Source organism: Abramis brama (assembly GCF_963993115.1).
Source record: "Abramis brama genome assembly, chromosome: 22".
Lineage (NCBI taxonomy): Eukaryota > Metazoa > Chordata > Actinopteri > Cypriniformes > Leuciscidae > Abramis > Abramis brama.
In genome coordinates, this window is record NC_139984.1 from 33,914,843 (window position 1) to 33,935,064 (window position 20,222).

The 20,222-nt window shown below is 39.4% G+C and overlaps 1 protein-coding gene and 1 long non-coding RNA gene across 5 annotated transcripts; one reads left to right on the plus strand and one right to left on the minus strand.

The window, feature by feature from the left end:
* Positions 1 to 18: 18 nt before the first annotated feature.
* Positions 19 to 6,495, plus strand: LOC311073437. Of its 4 annotated transcripts, XR_014604142.1 has the most exons (6): positions 19 to 376; positions 615 to 642; positions 3,210 to 3,555; positions 3,954 to 4,115; positions 5,374 to 5,468; positions 6,021 to 6,495. It is a non-coding gene; the product is annotated as an uncharacterized lncRNA (long non-coding RNA). The 4 variants fall into 4 exon arrangements; XR_014604141.1 differs by lacking the exon at positions 615 to 642 and having other exon boundaries at positions 19 to 388; XR_014604143.1 differs by lacking the exon at positions 615 to 642.
* A 94-nt stretch (positions 6,496 to 6,589) lies between these two features.
* Positions 6,590 to 19,958, minus strand: LOC311073186 (alpha-2,8-sialyltransferase 8F-like; the record flags this gene model as incomplete). The annotated part of the gene is made up of 4 exons (XM_084098666.1): positions 6,590 to 9,788; positions 14,026 to 14,109; positions 17,675 to 17,787; positions 19,827 to 19,958. The coding sequence occupies 4 exons, from the start codon at positions 19,956 to 19,958 to the stop codon at positions 9,275 to 9,277; spliced, it is 843 nt and encodes a 280-aa protein (XP_083954792.1). The 3' UTR covers positions 6,590 to 9,274.
* Between the last annotated feature and the right edge of the window lie 264 nt (positions 19,959 to 20,222).

A 20,222-nucleotide genomic window follows, 5' to 3' on the forward strand; every position in this document is an offset into this window, starting at 1 on the left:
AGAAGAAGATTGATTTCTTTCGCGCTCAATTCAGTTCAAATGTGACGCGTCATGCGAGCAGACAGTAACGTTAGGCAGCTACAACAGGCAAACTCGTTTTGTCAGCGGGATTCAACTGAACAAATAATCATTCCTGTTATCAAGATAAACAATGTCTGCGAATCTGTGAGCAATTTTAAAGCTTTTTTGAGGTTCGGTTCGGTTCGTGTTTCAAAGATTAGTTGCCTGTGACGCAGCAGAAAATGGACGACGTTAACTGTAGCAGCTACCTGAAGACGGATGGAAGAATTTGTCATCTGAATATTCTAACCTGCGCGTGACGATAAGTGGGATTTAGAGTTTGAGAAGATGGAGAATTGTTCAACTGAGTGATACGGTAAGCCAATATGTAAGTTTTTTTTTTTTTTTTTTTTTTGCGTTCGCATTTCTACATTATTTTCACGTATTTGGTTTGATTTTGCGAACGCGGTTTACTACCGTGGCCGCGCAAGCAATTCACTGACTCTGTTCCACCTGTTTACTAAGTAACGTTAACTTCGACATTTCATATAATAGGCAACCTTTACCATGCTATTTGCATGACGTGCATTTGATATATATTTTTTTCGTTTTAGGCTTTGTAATCTGATGGCCATTGTTAATGTAAGTGCTTTTAAGTAGTGTTACAGTTATAGTCTATGTGGTAAAAAAAAAAAAAAAATGCTGTCAAATTCTGTCAGTTCTGTGATCGTGCTTTTGAATCCTTGTCAGAATTTTGCTAGCACATGAAAATCCATGTTCCTAATGCTGTTTTCAAATGTAGTAGGCCCAGAGCCATAGAGAGAAAGAGTTGCCACTCTTTGATGTCGCCTCTATGGCTGTCACGTGGTTCATGTAAGCCGCAATAGTTCCAAAACACACGCTGGCTGTCATGTTCTTCTATGGGACAGACAGCAGCGATTGCATTATTGAACGGTAAATATAAAATAAAACACACACCCAAGTACTTTTTCAGCTGTTATTGCATTATTGCATTTTGTTAATGTCAGTTTTGCATTTGGAGATAAGTTTTAGGCTATATTTTTGGAGGGAAAAGCATAGTGTTCATGTTCGCATGGGTAGTAGCACTGGCTTTAGCGGCTCTAACGTAACTTTTCCATATCATTCATCTGATGATAGACGTCTCATGATATTTATTTTAGCACAACTGGGCTGTATTAGGCTATTGATTCCCGTGATTTTGCTTATAAATTTTGATTCAGCCATTACACCTTCGTGATCACGCAAAGAGGTCTGCCGTGGCCGTCCGTTCAGAGTTCGCTTAAATATTTTTTATTAAACAATGACAGACAACAAAAATGTGTGCTTGTGTGTGAACAAGAAAAACAAAAACCAGGGGCAGGTGATCCATGAAACAGACAGGACTGGTGATCCCATAACAATCCTAGAGGTCCAGCATTGTTCTCACAAGCCGCTTCACTCAAGACAATAAAACATAATGAAAAGTTAGTATATCCCAAAAAATTAAATTAAATAAAAGTTGCTATAAAGGTGGCAGCGATTCATTACCGAACTCTTACTGTCACAGTGACAGCTGACGAAGTCGCGCTAGCTTACTAGCTAGCGCAGTGCTTGAAAATTGGTTGAAACATCCAACATAAAATATAAATAATTACGCTGTGCATGTACAAATGAAGACCAGTATAAGCATCGCAAAGGGCCTCTGATACAATATAGACAGTTGACAATTCAAAAGAGGTCGATATCTCAACAACTTAACTCTGGAACAACTCGACGCGCTGCAATGTAAGTGAATGGTGTCCAACGCCAAAATGACAGTGTTTGGAACTATTCCGATCTTCTAATCCCGGAAGTAGGCGGTTAAAAGCGCCGCCATTGTTTACAACGGAGGTCTATGGGAGTGTCGCAACTCTTTCTCTCTATGGCTCTGAGTAGGCCTATAGATAGATTTCCGATGACATCACATTTCTCCCGCAACTCCTTACGGCGCCATCTTGTGTGTCAAGTGGGTCAAGCGTTTGTGTTACGGAGCATGATAATACCCTGAATCGGCATTATTCTGAACATAAAAATCATACGATTATTCTCCGTTTGGCTGGAGTTAATGTTCAGTGCTGCTCTTGAGAACATTTAGAGGTTTTGTGCTCTGGAGATGTGACACTTTATCTAATCATTTCCAAGATGGGCTAGCTAAATGCACTAGCTTTCATCGGCTGTCAAATCGCTGTACCCAGGCGGCTACTATCGACACAGCCCTTGAGAGGTGTTGGCTGGGCAGAAGCACACTCTGATGATTGTCCACCTTCATCACTTTCTCTGTGGCCACATCAGCTGGTCGAGCACATCGCTCCGTGCCTCTGCTCTCCATCTCTCTCCTAAGTTACACTAAATTAGTTCGGAGCGTTGTGTTGTTGTTGTTTTTTTACCCAGATGGTGTTGTCTTGACACTGAGTCTAAATGTACCATATAATAAGGGCTGTGCAGATATCAGCCGCCTGGCTACAGCGATGTGAACCGTCAATGCAGGGCTCCAGACTAACATTTCCACGAGGGAGAGAGAGCAAGACAGCGCTTAGTTTGGAGACGGTGAAGTCTTGTTTACATGTTCGCCTGGCTCCGAAGAGAGAGAGAGAGAGAGTGCGCGCGCGCGACCGGCTCTCTCTCTATCTGCTCGTTCTTTCAGTTAAACATGCACCCAGTTCATCTACATTACTCACCGATCAAATAAGACTTTGGCGGGACAAAAATTCACTTTGGCGGGCGCTAAAACAAGTTCAATGCAGGAGAATTCATGCGTGAATTTAACTGAGTAGTGTATGACCATGCACTCGCACAAATGCGACCACATAAAATTTTAACTCGCACATTCTAACAAAATAATTGTATGCTTCCAGAGACTTTCTTCTTCTTAATTCGTCTAAAGTGTACGCACTAACGGTGTGGATGAGATACTTGGCAATGTCCATTTCCTGAATATCGGGGTACACCGCAGAATTAGCCTACATAACCAGTCCTCTTTCGACATTGTGTAAGGATCCTTTCCATCGATATAACTCAATTTCACATCATATCTTGCCTTGCAAACATCGTCTAATGTGTCCCTGTAAATAACCTTCACCTTGTCGCCAGGTTTGGAGGAATTTGTCATCGTTATCTCAACACAAAAGAGTCAAAAATACTTTATATTAACTGGCTTTCTATTAATGCAGCACAGTGAATGAGCCGTGTCTCCCAGTGGCTTACTGACAGCTTTGACACACAACATGGCGGCGTGCCGCAGAGGATAATGGGTAATTCGAGAAACGGAAACCCATCTATTCCTGATTGCCATCCCATGGTCCTACAACTACTCCCTAATTCAAAGAAGTTAGACGGTGTTATCCTTAAAGCAGATAAGTAGAGATTATTCAGCAAATCTCATTAATCTGTAATATGTTTTATGTTTTGGTTCTGTTGATCAAGGTTGTGCTGTCCTTTTTAAAAATTGTTTCAGGAATTTGCATCGCTGATGTCCAGCAATCTACATTTGCCAGAAAGTCCACGACTTATTTCCTGGTATGTAAACATTAAAGGGGTGGATGAAACCTAAAATGAAAAGCCATCATTTACTCACCCCACTGCAAAATATGTTTTTCTTAATTAGTGTTTTTATTTTGTTTCCAGTCCAGATATCTACAATTCTTACATGAAGAAGCATTTAATAGACACGTAAAAATTGTCTTGTTTTCTGAAAGAATAAGTCAAAATTAAGTGAGTTTATGCTTAAAACAAACAAAATTATATGCCAGTGCATTTTAGCTTTCTAACCAATTTTAATTTTTAGTTGAACAATTTAATTCATAGAACTATGAATAGACAACTACATCGAACCACAGTGGAACCCACAGTAGTTATTTTAATTATTAATATTATTTATTTATTCTTTTTTTTAATTTTTTTTTATTCCATTACAGGTCAATCTCTAAGCAACCAGTGCTGGATATTAAGTTTGGAAGGTCAAGGTGTGTGTGAAGGATCACAGCCTCTTCATCACTGGCCTGGCAGCGCTGTTTGCCTCCTCCTATAACTTCAGCTTGCAGTACCAGGAAGAGGCAGCACCTTGAGTTTGTTCAGAGGTTAGTCATTGGCATATTTGCCATTCATATATATATATATATATATATATATATATATATATATATATATATATATATATATATATATATTAGACTGAATTGTGTCACTAACCTTGACTTGACAGTATTTATGTTGACTACTGGTATGAACAATATGGCCCTGGTTTCCATACAGGGCTTAGCTTAAGCCAGGTCTAGGCCTTAATAAAATTAGGGTATTTAAGCAGCTTATAATAATGTATCATAAAAAAAAAAAAAACATTACTGGTGTGCATCTTGAGATAAAACAGTGGCAGTCATATATTTTAAGATATGTCAGTGCAAGTTGTTTTCAGTTGAAGGATTAGTGAAAATTCTGTCATTAATTACTCACCCTCATGTCGTTCCAAACCTGTAAGACCTTCGTTCATCTTCAGAACACAAATTAAGATATTTTTGATGAAATCTGAGAGGTTTCTGAACCACCCATAGACCGCAACGTCTTTGCAACTTTTAAGGCCCAGAAAGCTAGTAAAAACATTGTTTAAATAATCCATGTAACTAGTGCAACCTTGAAGGATAACTCATTTTTTTGTAAATTTGGAGTGTTGTCAGTACAGAGAACAACGACAAAAATTGGTGTTGCCTACACTGTGTTATCCTCTTTTTAAAATTTGCACCCTGTTGACTTCAATGGGGCAAGTTTTAAACCTGCTTTTAGCCTCTTAACATCCTTGATGTGTCATTACAAGTGCACAGCCATGTGAGTGATTCCTTCAGAGTGAACACGGGTGAATCTGACTGCAGTAGATGTGAAAGATATCTTGTTGAAACATCTACAAATGTCCATATATAGGTGAAAATGCCCCTTGAAATCAATTTAAGGTGGCAAATATTACCCCTTAATAAAAAATGTTAATTTCTGTTACTGCTGTAAACTGACCACTGCATAGAATATGAAAAATATTAATATCTTTGTCAGTCAGCTGTCAACAGGCCTAAACAAGCCATGGCACCAAGCACAGAAACACAATCAGTAAAATGTTATCTAATTATTATCAAGAAAACTTTGAAAATATCGATCGAGACATATTTTGTCAATATTGCACACCCCTAATGCATGGTATTAATTTTGATTTCTTCGGGTCTTAAAAAGGTCTTAAAAAGCCTTAAATTTGACTTTAAAAAATGTGCAGAAACCCTGCTTCATAATATTTAGGTTGAACCACTGTAGCTATACATTTACCAATGTTTTTACCACTTTTCTGGGCTTTGACAGTTGCAATGATATTGATATCAATGGAAGGACAAAACTATCAGATTTCATCAAAAATATCTTCATTTGTGTCCCGAAGATGAACAAAAGTCTTGAGGGTGAGTAATAATGACAGAATTTAAATTTTTGGGTGCAAACATGCATTTTAGTCTGGTAAATCATGTTGTCATATATGCAATAAACATTGCAAGGCTTGCAATTAAGTTAAATTATTTCTGTCACAAAGGTTTGGGCTGGATTCTGGCAGTGTGTGCTCTATATAAACGGAGAGTCTAAAGACTGCCTTTCCACTGATACTCAGATGGCACCGGATGAGGGGATGATATTGTTAATGAGCTGGGTGATGAGTAGACAAAAGTTGTAGAATAAAACTTTAAATCTGGCAACCCCACTTCCAAAAATTTAGTTAGTTGACAGTGTGCATGTAAACAGACACATTGAGTTGATGTATTTTACCAGGGCAGAAAAAAATATCAGTTATTGATCACAACATCCAACATTGCATTTTTTTTTTTTTTCACAACATCCAACATTGCATTTTTTTTTTTTTTTCATGTTGTTCAGTTTTAGACAGCTTTTGTGCTGTCTCTTTGTCAAAATATATACACTCAGTTAATAATATTTAATTGTTGTTTTTTTCTGCCTTTTAGACACTTTCTTGACATCAATCCTGAATGTGGATCAAAAACAAAGAAAGGACAAGTAACTTCAAAGAAAACTGGCCAAGTTGTGCAAAACAAGAACACCACTGTAAGCCTACAGGTGTCCTCACTTCTGCGAAACCTTGCAGACTTTGAATGGGATTTTGTTTGCACTTTTATGGACTTCAAAAAAGAAACAGCATTTCACTGTCGTTATAAAGCTTGGAAGAGCCAGGACATTTTTTTAATAGAACTCTGATTGTATTCGTCTGAAAGAATAATGTCATATAGACCTAGGATGACTTGAGGGTGAGTAAATCATGTGCTAATTTAAAATTTTGGGTGAACTATTCCTTTAATTAAGTGCTAACTGTTACCTGTTTGTTGTTAAGTGTTAAAATTGCATTTTATGTTTAAAAAGTAATTCAGCCAACATGTTCACAGATGGCATTTTAACTAAATAAATGTTTTAAAACCCAGAAAATGTTGTTTTCTTTTTCCTAGTGTGACTACTCTTATGAAACCTTAAAATATAATATTTTAATTATGTAATAATAAAAGCAGTATTCCCTGTAAAAATACAATTTATTGCTGTCGACAAGTTTAATAATGTAAAATGTGGTATATACTGTATTTGGTAATTACAGTGGAGTACTGTAAATGCTGTTTACTGTAGTAGTGTTGTAAAAATACAGTATGTGGATGGCAACCCAGCTGCCAGTATTTAACTGTAAATTTACAGTGAAAAGTTTTACAGTGTACATGCATGTGATACTGATGCATTTTTAAAGCTGTGGCATATGGTTATGGTACTTTGTGGATGTATTTGTCAAAAATGACAAAGAAAACACTGCATTATTGTATTAAAATACTATATTTGGTATTCACACAATAGACAAAATCTCCAACTATAGGCATTTAATTTCAAGGCATTCAGATATAAGATTTGTATCCCTAATATATGTGAAAGTATGTACTTTAGAAATAAGTACATATATGCATGTATACATGTATGCAACATATTGTATACATATATGCGTCATATATGCATGTATAGGCTACATATGCGTCATATATGCATGTATACATATATGCGTCATATATGCATGTATACATATATGCGTCATATATGCATGTATACATATATGCGTCATATATGCATGTATACATAAATGCGTCATATATGCATGTATACATTTATGCGTCATATGCATGTATACATTTATGCGTCATATATGCATGTATACATATATGCGTCATATATGCATGTATACATATATGCGTCATATATGCATGTATACATATATGCGTCATATATGCATGTATACATATATGCGTCATACATATATTTCACATTTATGTGCATATACGGGAAAATATATGGCACTTACATGAAAACGGCCATTTTTGATATATTTTGAAATATATGTTTCATATATGTATATGTGTTTTACATATATGAATTTTGCATATATTCTCATATATGCAGCAGACATACATGGGCACTAACATTATATATGTAATTTACATATATTGACATATATTACATTTCTGTATGGGTTTGATTAGCACACTCAATAATATCCGCTAGCAGGGTATCTGCAAGGGTTTTAAAATCACATTTAATGCTTTTTAAGACCTTTTTAAAGACCTTTTTAAATCAGATTATACCATCCAGACGGAGTAGAGCAATGTGTATGGTAACATCGAAACCGTAAAAAGTACTGTAAAAACAACAATTTAAACAAGTTTTATATACAGTAAATCTCACATTTCAACCTTTAAGCCATTTTTATATTTATATTCATATAAATATGATTTTATAAATATCTTATCCTAATTGTTTACATTTTTAGAATGCACAATAGCTTCTTTTAGATCCATCAGCTTAATGAAATAAAAAATTGCAGAAATATAGAGGTTACCCTGGTAAACCCTGTAAACAACGCAGCTGCTTTTTTTTAGAAATGTGACCAGTTTCCAGGAATGAAATAAACACCACAGGTAAACATTTTCATAATTCATCAACAGTATCTCATTGATTGCGAACTGCTCTGAAAACGTGAGCCTGTAGAATGTGCAACAATGCCTCGTATTTACTTTTACCTCGTTTTACAGTTAAATCATTGCCTTTTGAAGTTTAACTTTAATATTAAGCCATATATCGATTCCTGTTTTTCCGTCCCCAAATTTAAAAGTGCTTGAAATTATAATTAAGACTTTTCTTATAGCATTTAAGATATTTAAGACTTTTTATGGCCTTAAATTTGATTTAAAGGTGACATATTATGCCCCTTTTCCCCAGAATGTGTGTGTGAAATTTCAGCTCAAAATACCAGATCATTTATTATAGTTTGTCAAATTTGCCCCTTTTTGTGTGTGAGCAAAAACACGCCATTTTTGTGTGTGTCCCTTTAAATGCAAATGAGCTTTAGCTCCGCCTCCGTTCAGAAGAGGGCGGAGTCTTTACTCGAGCTTCAGAAACTCCGGCAATAACAGAACAGGCCAATCTCACTCATCCAGAATCCCAGAATCACCAGCAGCGAGTGCAGCCTTACGGAGAGACTCAGGAAGAGCTTCTGAATGTTAGTGGAGACATTTCTGTAGTTGTTGTGGAGTTACACTGATCATCTCATCATCATGTTTAACTTCTCCACAAGTGTCCACAGTTCCTGAGGTCTTTATAAGACAGCGGTGACATGTTCTGGTCAATAGTGTTCAGTGCTCGTCTGCAATGCAGGTTTGAGAGGTGGCGCCCCGCCAAATCTCGCGAGAATCACGACTTGCTTTACGGCACGACGTCACATACATCAACAACATATGAAGCAGCCTCTATGGAAGACACTAGCACGCATTTCAAACATGAATCATGACAGAGTCGACGAAGAAAACAAAGAAAGCGCGGTCGGAAGAGTGCAGGGACTCTAGGGGTCGCTGTTTGAGAAAAACGGAAACTGCATAGTGTGCCTTTAAGGGCCGGTAATATTATAATAAGATCCTCTTCATAAGTCAGAAGGGGAGTGAAATCTGATCGGCTTTTTTTTTTTACATGCTTGCAGAGAAAGGCTCACCAGAACACAGTTACTGGGTTTCACTTTTCATGTTTTCTGGGTTGATAGATGCACTGGGGACCCGATAATAGCACTTAAACACGGAAAAAGACAGATTTTCATGATATATCACCTTTAAGACTAAGGACCCGTGGAGACCTTGCGCTATGGGTTCGGAGACCACTACAAATGGCTGTGCCCTCATACAGTGCTCTATATAAGGTTATCCGGGGTGTTTTCGGACATTGTCCGAGTGTGTGTTTGTGAGGAGCAGGGCTGCAGGTGCAGTGTCAGCGCCCCCTGGCTGTGGAGCTGCAGCAGTCGCACAAACTCTTCCGGCATCTTGTGCATGTAGGGGTGCGGCATCATCTGGTCGTAATAATGGTACGGAACCGGACGCTCCTGCAGGTCGCTGTCGAACGGCCAGAATCCGTAAACGTGAACATGCTCACACAGTTCCAGTGCAGTGCTGATTAAAATAAACCCAGAGGAGAGGCGCACCTCCCGTAGGCCACGCCGCTTCCAGAACCGGTCCACTGTCCGCAGGTAAGAGGGGCTGAAGAACACCACCGGCTGCTGAGGTCTGATTGGCTGGAGGACTTTGAGTGTTTTGATTGACACTGATGTGCAGAACGTGTAGGCGAAGGCAGGAATAATGAGGGAGGCGTTTCCGTACACACTGACGCGCTCCACCAACGGATCCGGATCCTTCTCCAGGTTTTTGTATCTATAGACACACACACACACACACACACACACACACAATATTGGTAACACTTTACAATTAGGTTCATTAGTTAACATTAGTTAATGTATTAACTATCATGAACTAACTATGAGCAAAACATTTCTTACAGTATTTAGGGTTACAATTTATTTTAAGGTGTCATTGTTACAGTGTAATTATATATTTAAGTACTGAGTAATATTAAGCAACTACATGTACTTACTATAGGATTAGGGTTTAGTTGAGGGTTAATTGCATGTAATTATGCATAATTTACTGTTATTACTATGGTAAGTACATGTAACATATGTAACAAAGACACTGTAAAATAAAGTGTTACCGTATTTAGTCATCTCTGTTAATGTTAGTTAATAAAAATTCAGCTGTTCATTGTTTGTTCATGTTAGTTCACAGTGCATTAAATAATGTTAACAAATACAACCTTTGATTTTAATAATGTATTAGTAAACGTTGAAACTAATATTAACTAAGATTAACAAATGCTGTAGAAGTATTGTTCTTTCTTAGTTCATGTTAACTAAGGTAGTAAGCTAATGTTAACTAATGAGCCTTATTGTAAAGTGTAAAAAAAAAAAAAATTCCAACTGTATGCCTGTATAGATGTGTTGGACATATCAATCAATCAATCAATCAACATTTATTTGTATAGCGCTTTACAACAACCGTCAGGTATCCAAAGTGCTTCACAACATAGATTAAAATAAACATCATATCATACAATAAATACATATAACAAAAAGGAGGGAAAAAAAAGCAGAAAAAGGGAATTGTGTCACCACTACTATGTATTTTAGACCTAAAAAGAGTTTCATCTGCAGATGTACGGATATCAGGGGGTAACTTGTTCCAAAGTCTTGGGGCAGCAACTGCAAACGCCTGATCACCCCAACGCTTGTACTTTGACCTTGGGACTTCTAAAATCAGTTGATTTGAAGACCGTAACGACCGGCTGTGCTCACGCAGGGTTAAAATCTCACTTATGTACTCCGGGGCCAGGCCATTTAGGGCCTTAAAAACGAACAACAAAATCTTAAAATCTATTCTAAACTGCACTGGAAGCCAGTGTAAGGAATAGAGGACAGGAGTAATGTGTACACGCCTAGGTGTATTTGTTAAAAACCGAGCGGCAGCATTTTGCACAAGTTGAAGTCGTGCATTGATTTGATTTAAACCTACATAGAGAGCATTACAATAATCCAACCTCGAACTAATAAAAGCATGAATCACCTTTTCTAGATCATGCCTATTAAGAAAAGGCTTAACTTTAGCTAGAAGACGAAGCTGGAAAAAACTCATTTTGACAATATTGCTGATTTGCTTGTCAAATTTCACGTCGCAATCAAAAGTAACCCCTAAATTTCTAACAGCAGGCTTAAGGTATGGAGCCAGAGCCCCCAAACTCACCGCTGAACCGTTTGGGTTACCGAAGATGATGCACTCCGTTTTTTCATTGTTTAAACTAAGAAAATTTTGTGACAACCATATCTTAATATCATCAATACAACTAAGTAGGGAGTCTAGTGCGACATTATCATTCGGTTTTAAAGGCAAATAAATCTGCAAGTCATCAGCATAACAGTGAAAGGATAGATTGTGCTTTCCTATAATACTCCCTAACGGCAACATATATAAAGAAAACAAGATTGGGCCAAGAATTGAACCCTGGGGTACCCCACAAGAAAGAGAAGCAGCTGACGAGGAGCATTCACCAATCATAACAGAGAAGCTCCTATTTGCTAAATAGGAGCTAAACCATTGAAGTGCCAAACCTTGAATGCCCACACAATGCTCAAGGCGAGAGAGGAGGACTGCATGGTCCACCGTATTAAACGCTGCTGTGAGGTCCAAAAGCACTAAAACAGCAGGATTCCCGGCATCCACAGACAAGGCAATATCATTATGTACTCTTAGCAGTGCAGACTCAGTACTGTGACGTGATCTAAAACCAGACTGAAATTTTTCAAGGACAGAATTTTTCTGCATAAAGGCTTGTAACTGTATAAAAACAACTTTTTCCAAAACCTTTGACAGAAAAGGCAGATGAGAAACTGGTCTAAAGTTAGATAACACTGAAGGGTCAAGATTTGGCTTCTTAAGTAGGGGCCTGACCACAGCATGTTTAAATGCAGCTGGGACATAACCTAGACTAAGACACAAATTAATTAAAGTGAGTAGACTCGACCCAATGGCGCTATTAAAAACTTTTTTCACTATCCTGGCTGGGACAATGTCTAACGGACAGTTGGTGGGTTTCATGTGTTGCACTACCTCAGAAAGCAGCGTAAGTGAAACTGGCTTAAAATCCTCAAAAACAGCAGAAAGCACCGGAGCAGCAGGTACAAACACGCTAAAATTAGCACTGCAGTTTTGCCTGACAGCTGCTACTTTGTCAGTAAAATAACCAAGAAATTTCTCACATGTACTAACTGAAACCTCTGTCGGATCAGAGGTGCATGGATTCAACATGGAGTTAATGGTATTAAATAAAACTCTAGGTTCATGACAACTGCTATTTATGACCGAAGAAAGATAGTGCATCTTCGCCGCCTTCACAGCCTTCTGGTATGTGGCTAGGCTGTCCCTTAATAAACCCAGTGATGAAAATAATTTGTCCTTCTTCCACCTTCGTTCGGCTTGCCTACAGTGTTGCCTAAGGGCCCTTGTGGTGTCATTTAGCCAAGGATCCACCTTAGGTTTAATAGATTTAGTCCGAAAAGGGGCAATAGAGTCTAGAATTCCAGTGCTTGTGGAAAGAAACACAGAAAGAATATTATCTGGGGATGAAGGAGAGACCAGACCATTCATAGCATAAAACTGTGAGCCCATAAACGCAGAAGCAAACTCTACACCTAAGGAGGGTGTGATGCAGCGGCGCCTAGAGGCTGAGGAGACAGGTTTATTAGTGGGTGGTGGAATACTGATCTCAAATCTAATGGGGAAGTGATCTGAGAAACCAGATTCTGTTATTTCTCCAAGTGAAACTGAGAGCCTGTGTGAGATAATGAGATCCAACGTGTGGCCAAGTTGATGTGTCGGCCCTTCCACACATTGATTTAAGCCAAAAGAATTTAAAAGAGTTTTAAAATCATGAGCAAGTGGGTTTGAGGGACAACACACATGGATATTAAAATCCCCACAAACCAAAAGCTTATCATATTTAGGAACAACATCAGCTAAAAACTCAGAGAACTCGTGCATAAAATCTTTGTTTGGCTTTGGTGGGCGATAAATAACTGCAAATAATACAGGAGAATCTAGATCAGCCACAAACAGCTGGAGTTCAAAACTATTATAGACAAATGCAGGTAGTAACCTGCATCTGTACTCATCTTTGTAGAGCGTGGCCAGCCCACCGCCTCGACCTGACACTCGTGGGGAGTTGTAGAAAGAGCAGCCAGGGGGGAGGAGCTCCGAGAAGGTGCTGTCATCACCTGGTTTCAACCATGTTTCCGTCAACAACAAAAAGTCCAGAGCGTTTGTCATAAAAAAGTCATTCAATATAAAAGTCTTATTTGTGAGTGACCTAGTGTTGATCAGCGCCATGTAAATTGAGCGCCTTTCAGTCCGTTGGGAAGCACTACTGAGCGGGCGGAGATTCCCAAGCACGCAGCCTCGCTTGGAGCGCTCCCTGTTCCAGAAGCGGGGAGATGGGCACTCGGAGCCCGGTACAATCGACCGGAGCCACCGGTAACTGCATGCCAGAGAACGCAGATTGCAGCCGATGAACCCAGCTGATAACCCAACAGACAGATGACCTCGATCGCAGGTGGAGGATGATGTCCGGTACGCTCTGAGCCTGACACGTATTCCGCCTCTCCTACCGCGTTTCCTGCGGCGATTTCTGCGGAGTGGCAGGCAGGGTTGACGCCGTAGATAGGCAGGTATGGACGCAATGAAAGGCGGCAGCGTGCCTGACTGACCGACAGAGCCATAGATCGGCACTTTCTCCACAGAGTTACATATACTTAAAGTCAGGCGGTCATACACCAGCAACGGTGACACATTTCGAGTGACAAGCAGTAGAAGCAGGCAAATCAACAATAATCCCAGCAAAGGTAAGCGGCGAGCCACACACAGCGGCGCCATCATCCCTCTGACCCCAACACCCATATGAGACATATGAGAATAAAAGTGTCTAATATTATAATAAATTAAAATAATCTCACTGAGAGGAGTGTGTGTGTGTGTGTGTGTGTGTGTGTGTGTGGATACTGACTCTCTATAAATCTGACTGGGGTTGATGGTTATCAGGTCCGTCTTCAGTCCAACATCACTGTCATTAACCGCTGCCAAATTAAACCTGAAAGAGAAAAATAAATCTTTGATTTCTGTGAAACAGGTGCAGCTTCAGTCTTTTAAAAGTAAACCATAGGATCTAAAACATAAATGGTGTGTCGTCCAAGCTAAATTAATTTTGGGAAGTGTGACGACTCATGTGCGTCATCCCTGTGGTGAAATGGAAATGTGCCGCCTTCCAAAGGAGTTATTGGTGGGCGTTCTTATCGAGGACACCTGCTGTTGCTTTCCGGTCTCTTCCTTTAAAAAGGGCCTTATGACAAATGACTGAAGGAGGGGCGCGGCTGCATTTCGGACTTTGTTTGTTTGCTTTCTGTTTATGCTTTGCATCCAACATTACTACAGCCCATTACACTTCATGCATTCACTAACTTTACACCACTGATTCCTGACAGTTTCATGTTACTTTATTTCTTTTCTGTATAGTTCTCTTTTGTTAATAAATTTCGTATATGTTTTGGCACTTCAGCGTGTGTCCCCGTCTTTGTTGCGTCCTTTTGAGCCATGGGACGTAACAGGAAGTCATTATACTTAAATGTGTTTATTAGAAAGAGAATCTGATGCTGATTATTGATCATTTTCAATAATCACTTTACTATAAAATCATATTAACAGGGTTGTCATTTTAAAATCGTCTCCTACTGACAAACACAACAAAATCTAGACAGCAGATCTAGCCGGTTGAATATAAACCCCTCAGCTGAGCTGATAAGAGATGGCGTGTCCTGTGGATTCTGTGTAAAACTGTACAGTGATTAACCATTTTAACTATTCACAGAGAAACTGTCTGCAGCTGTTTCGGCGTTTCAAAGCTGCTGTAAAAAACACAAGTGAGCGCACATCAGTAGAATTGTATTTTAAATTATGAATGAAACTGATAAACTAGATTTAAAAGAATTCAAAGTCTATGTGATCTTCTGGTCTGTAGATGTGGCTCAGGTCCCTCCTCTAACGTGCGTCTGTGGGGTTTTTAGGGGCCAAGAACAGAAGGTGTGATCAGGGCACTTATTGAATCTGTTAGTTTTCTTATTATTAGTGGTGCTTGCCAAAGGCAAGGCATCACTAGTGTTCTCTTGTATACTTATTATTATTATTATTATCATTATTATTATTCTAAAATGCTAATCATGCTAGCATCCTGCTAGCAACATGCTAATCATGCTGGCATCATTCTAACAACATGCTAATCATAGTAAATCATGCTGGAATGTGGTAAATCGTAGTAAATCATCTTAGAAACATGGTAAATCATGTTATAATGTGGTATCACAACATGTTAATTGTATTAGCATCTGCCCAGTGGCGAATTTTGCCACTGCAAGCACCACTCACATTTTCTTCAGGAAATGTACATTCTAGTTATTTAAATTATTCTGCTCTGTAAGTCTATGGCAGCCCAAAGAATGATATGGTAAAAAGTTGTGAAATTTGGCACATAGATAGAGGACAGTCCAAACATTAAACACAGCAAATTTGGAGTCTCTAACTAATTCCCTCTAGTTGCACTTACGTTTATGCTAATAACTTTTGAATCATAAGGGCTAGAAACAAAATTGCACAATATGCCATCATTTTCCATCATGAACATTTTTCCGTCATTTTGAATTTTCCACACAAAAAAAAAAACTTTTTCAAACTCTTCCTAGACGGTTCATCCAATTTTCATGAAAATCTTTCTAGTGGCACGTGGTGTGAAGTGACAAGCACCTGATCTGTTGCGGGTTATAAAAGTCTTTGTATTGTTGTGTCATTTTGATTCCTTTGTTATTTGGGTAAGCATTGTACTAGACTTCTACATGGATTTGTTTTTGTTCATTCCATGTTTATTCTCACCTGAAGTATTTAGTGCCCAGAAAGTTGTGTGATCAAATAGTATGATCATAGTTTTTACTTTCAATTATTCTGATTGCAATGTAAGAAAAGAAATATAAATGGCTTAAGTATTCTATATATTCATAATTGTATGCTCTTTAAGCAATGAACACTTGATTAGGAAGTTGGGGCTTCAAATCCTATATGATGAAATGTCCAAGTTGTTACGATTATTCCAAGTACATTCAAGAGTTTATTTGGCTCTCTATTGAAACTGTTGTTTTCTGTTATTTTAAAGTAACAAATAGCCTAGTACAGATGCCCAATCCTGTTCCTGGAGATCTACCTTCCTGCAGAGTTCAGCTCCAACCCTGATCCAACACAACTGAACCAGCTAATTAAGATCTTCAGGAGCACTTAATAATTACAGACAGTTGTGTTGGATCAGGGTTGGATCTGAACTCTGCAGGTAGGTAGATCTCCACGAACAGGGGTGCGTTTCCCAAAAGCATCATTGGCCAACTGGAAGCTCTGGACAGTCTGGTTGAAGAGCGACCAGACCCTGAGAGAGGACAAAGGACTTCTCTGGAAATTAGCATTTAAACTCACCATTTGTGAGGCAAAGTCTCACCTCCGAACACATCTCTCCCCCTCTTCCCCACTCCCCCTCTCTCATGCTGAGACCACATGTAAAACACCCAAGAAAATGTATAGTTTAATGTGAATGATTATCACAGAGTATTTTTCATGTTTGGTATCATTTAAAATGTCACAGTGCGACTGGTACAAATGTCTCATTTCCAAATAAGTAAAACAAAAGGTAATAAAGTTTTTAAGAGTTTAAAGATAACTGACATACAAAGAAAGGTGATCTCCTGGCAAATGGTCACACACCCCCAAAAGGTGCAACCTCTGAATGCAAATTTCTTTTGTTAGTACATGTTGCCATGTGAAAGAGGTTTGTCTATATAATGAAATGCAGCAGGGAATTCGGGGCCTTTCTGTAACTCAGATTCGCCCATGAGGCTGAGAGTGAGACCTCTCAGCCTCACGTATTTCTTAGTGTTGGGTTGCATCTTTTCTCTTTATTCCAGAGCATTTGATGTTTTGTATCGATTATCTTTGAATTGATTATGAAATTGGCATGATACATTTACCTGACATAATAAATTGTTACATTTGATTATTCTAACTGACTTTGACATTATTTTCATTAAAGAGTTAAAAGGAATAGTCAAATATTCGCTCACAATTAATGATCCACAGATATCATTAAAACCTTTTCATTTATGGAGTCAGATGAAATAAAGAGAGAATACATTCAAATGTATTGCAATTCAAATGTATTGCATTTAACCAAAAAATATTTTGATCGAATATTTTGATCGAACGCGAGCTTACAACAGAACTTGCGACCATAGTTGGCTTTGGGAAACGCACCCCAGCCCACCCCTGGCCAAGTATGTCTAAAAATGTTCATTCTCACCTTGAGTTTCTCTTCCATATCCATATACAGTCTGTCATCTCTGTGACACATTATGCTTAGTTACAGAATTTCCAAACAAAGGTTTGTGTTTAAAATCGTTTTTAAACCATATTTACCTGAACATTTTTTACCAATGTTCAGTCAAAACATATTTTATAAGATTTTACAGCTTACAGCTATATTTTTTTTTATCCGTTTTCGATATAAATCACTCTGGTTGAGTACATTGCTGTAGCCAGTGAGGGAGCAAGGAATTATGGGATGTGTTTACCGTATGACGAAGTCTGTGCTGTCAATCTCACGTCCACAGCTGCTGTTTTCCAAAATCCCCCCGCTGCCGACCACAGCACACCGACCCAGACGCCGACCAGACCAGGGGTAGTCCTGCACACACTCACACACACACACACACACACAGGCACACACACTATATTAATGATGACATTGCATAGTTCCATTGCAAGGGAACTTGCGTTGCATCAAGAATTGATTCTGTTGGAACTCATCTGTGCGATTGCGTCGTGAAGCATATGTGAAATCAGTCCAATGGCATGACAACATCATAGGCGGGTGACATCACGACCAGGAAACTATAAAGCATACCCAAACCAAGCAGCGCCAGCTTCTATGTCTTCAGCAAGCACTCTCTGTGAAATTGTATGTCTTATTTGGTATTACTGTCTCTGATAAATAAGAGTTATAATGATGGCGAACAAACACCATTTGAAATTGTGCGTTCCTCCCTGCCCTCGCTACATCACGGGTGGGGATACACATGATTTATGCGTAGTTTGTTTGAGAGTGGAGCATGCATAGTTAGCTCTTGAGGGGGTTGGCTTTGAGCATTGTGAAAAGCTTCCATTACGGACGCTCTGCTCAGACTTGTGTTCCTTGCGGCTCTGGTCCTTGCGCTTCCTGCCCTCACGGTCGCAACCAGTCTCTTATCGTGTGTATAGTTCTCAGACATCTAACTCCAGCTATCTCTCCCCCGAGTCAGCATCGTCCCTGAAGGCCCCGATGTTACCCACCAAGCTGGTCAGAACAACATTAACTTTGGTGGGTAAAGCTTATTTGGCAGCAGATCAGGCTGTGGCATGTCTTCACACCATGTCCCATACCAGACTGACCTGCTGGAGACCTAGAACTTGAGAGCTGCGCCGGGCCACAGATCATTCTCTCCAAGCCACCAAGGAGATGGCTAAATCTATCAGCCGTTCTATGGCAGCCTTGGTGCCAGTGGAGGGGCATCTTTGGTTAAACCTCTCAGGGATAAATGATAAAGATAAAAGTTTCCTCATGGACAAGAGCACAATAAACCGGCATTTGTACCCAAGGTTCTCAATGGTCGATATCAATGACTGATATTTTAGAATCTTAGAACAGTAAGAGTCCTCCATAAACAAGTCAAATGCACATGACACCTCAAATAGTGTAACTTTTTTTCCATTCTGAGAGATGTTAACGATATCGGGTGTATTAGCAATTCCTAAAAAAGTGTTTGCAGATGAGTTAAACAGATTGTACAGTAGTGTATTTAAAAATTTGCTCATCACCCACACTGGGAACCTGAGCAGCAATGAGGTCCACAAGTCTATCGTGTCTGGCAATATATAGTCCTTTAAGTCAGTGGTTCCCAACCCTGCTCCTGGAGTCCCCCCAACACTGCACGTTTTCTTTGTCTCCCTAATCAAACACACCTGATTCAACTCATCAGCTCATTAACCCATGTGATAATGAGCTGATGAGTTGAATCAGGTGTGTTTGATTAGGGAGACAAAGAAAACGTGCAGTGTTGGGGGTACTCCAGGAGCAGGGTTGGGAACCACTGCTTTAAGTGATGAACAACTGTTCATGATGTGGGCAACTGACTCCAGGTGTTGATGGGGGTCATGCAGCATGCAGAGGGGCGAATGGGTAGAGGCCACACTGTTTCCCTCTACCCATGATAAGTTGTATTTTGTAGGAAGAACCTGCAGACGTGCTTTTACGCAGAAGGTTAGGATATCCTCACTGATGGTGGCATTGCTGTAAATTGCAGTTTTGCCAACTTTCCCTGGAGTTTCAGACTGGACCAGTACTCCATATTTTGGGCTCTTTGAATAGACAAGAGAGTCTGCCTTGATGTTCTAGGCTGGAGCAGGAGAACAGTGTTGTTATGGTGCAGTCTCGCTTCCACGATGACAGATGGGTCCTCTATCACTGCATCAGAGACCTCTACAGGTTGGCAGTGAGAGGTCCACTTCAGGTCAGTGCCTGTCCTCCAGCATAAGTCGTTTAAGTCTGGCCAGTCTGATGACACACCAAACCCCTGTTCCATTGGTCTTTCTTTTAAAGCCCAGGAAGCTATCTTCCCTGCCGCATGCGTGCAGCACCTTCTGTTTTTTAAAATCCAGCAATAAGGATGCCCTGGCCATTTGCCTCACACTGGCATCATCACAGTTCAGCATGTTGGTGAGGTGAGACTGTCTTGTAGCTGTGTATGCAGTGTGGAACTCCAACAGCCCTGCACTGGGTTCGGTGACAGGATGTGGGGCAGGGCATATGCACAGAGCCATTTTAGCCATTGATTTATTGCAATGATAAAGTTTACAGCACTCCATGGACAACCAGATTTGATTCCTACCTCCAGTGGTATTGGTCTGGTGAGGTCTTTTCCACAGATCACTTGTAGGTAGGAATCACAATATATATCTTTTATTATGTCCACAAAGATCTTAGGGAGCTGTATATCTTCAAATGCATCAATCATGACTCTATGAGGCAATGTGCCAAAGGCATCTCTGAAGTTAAGGAAGGCAATGTACAGCTTAGCAGATTTA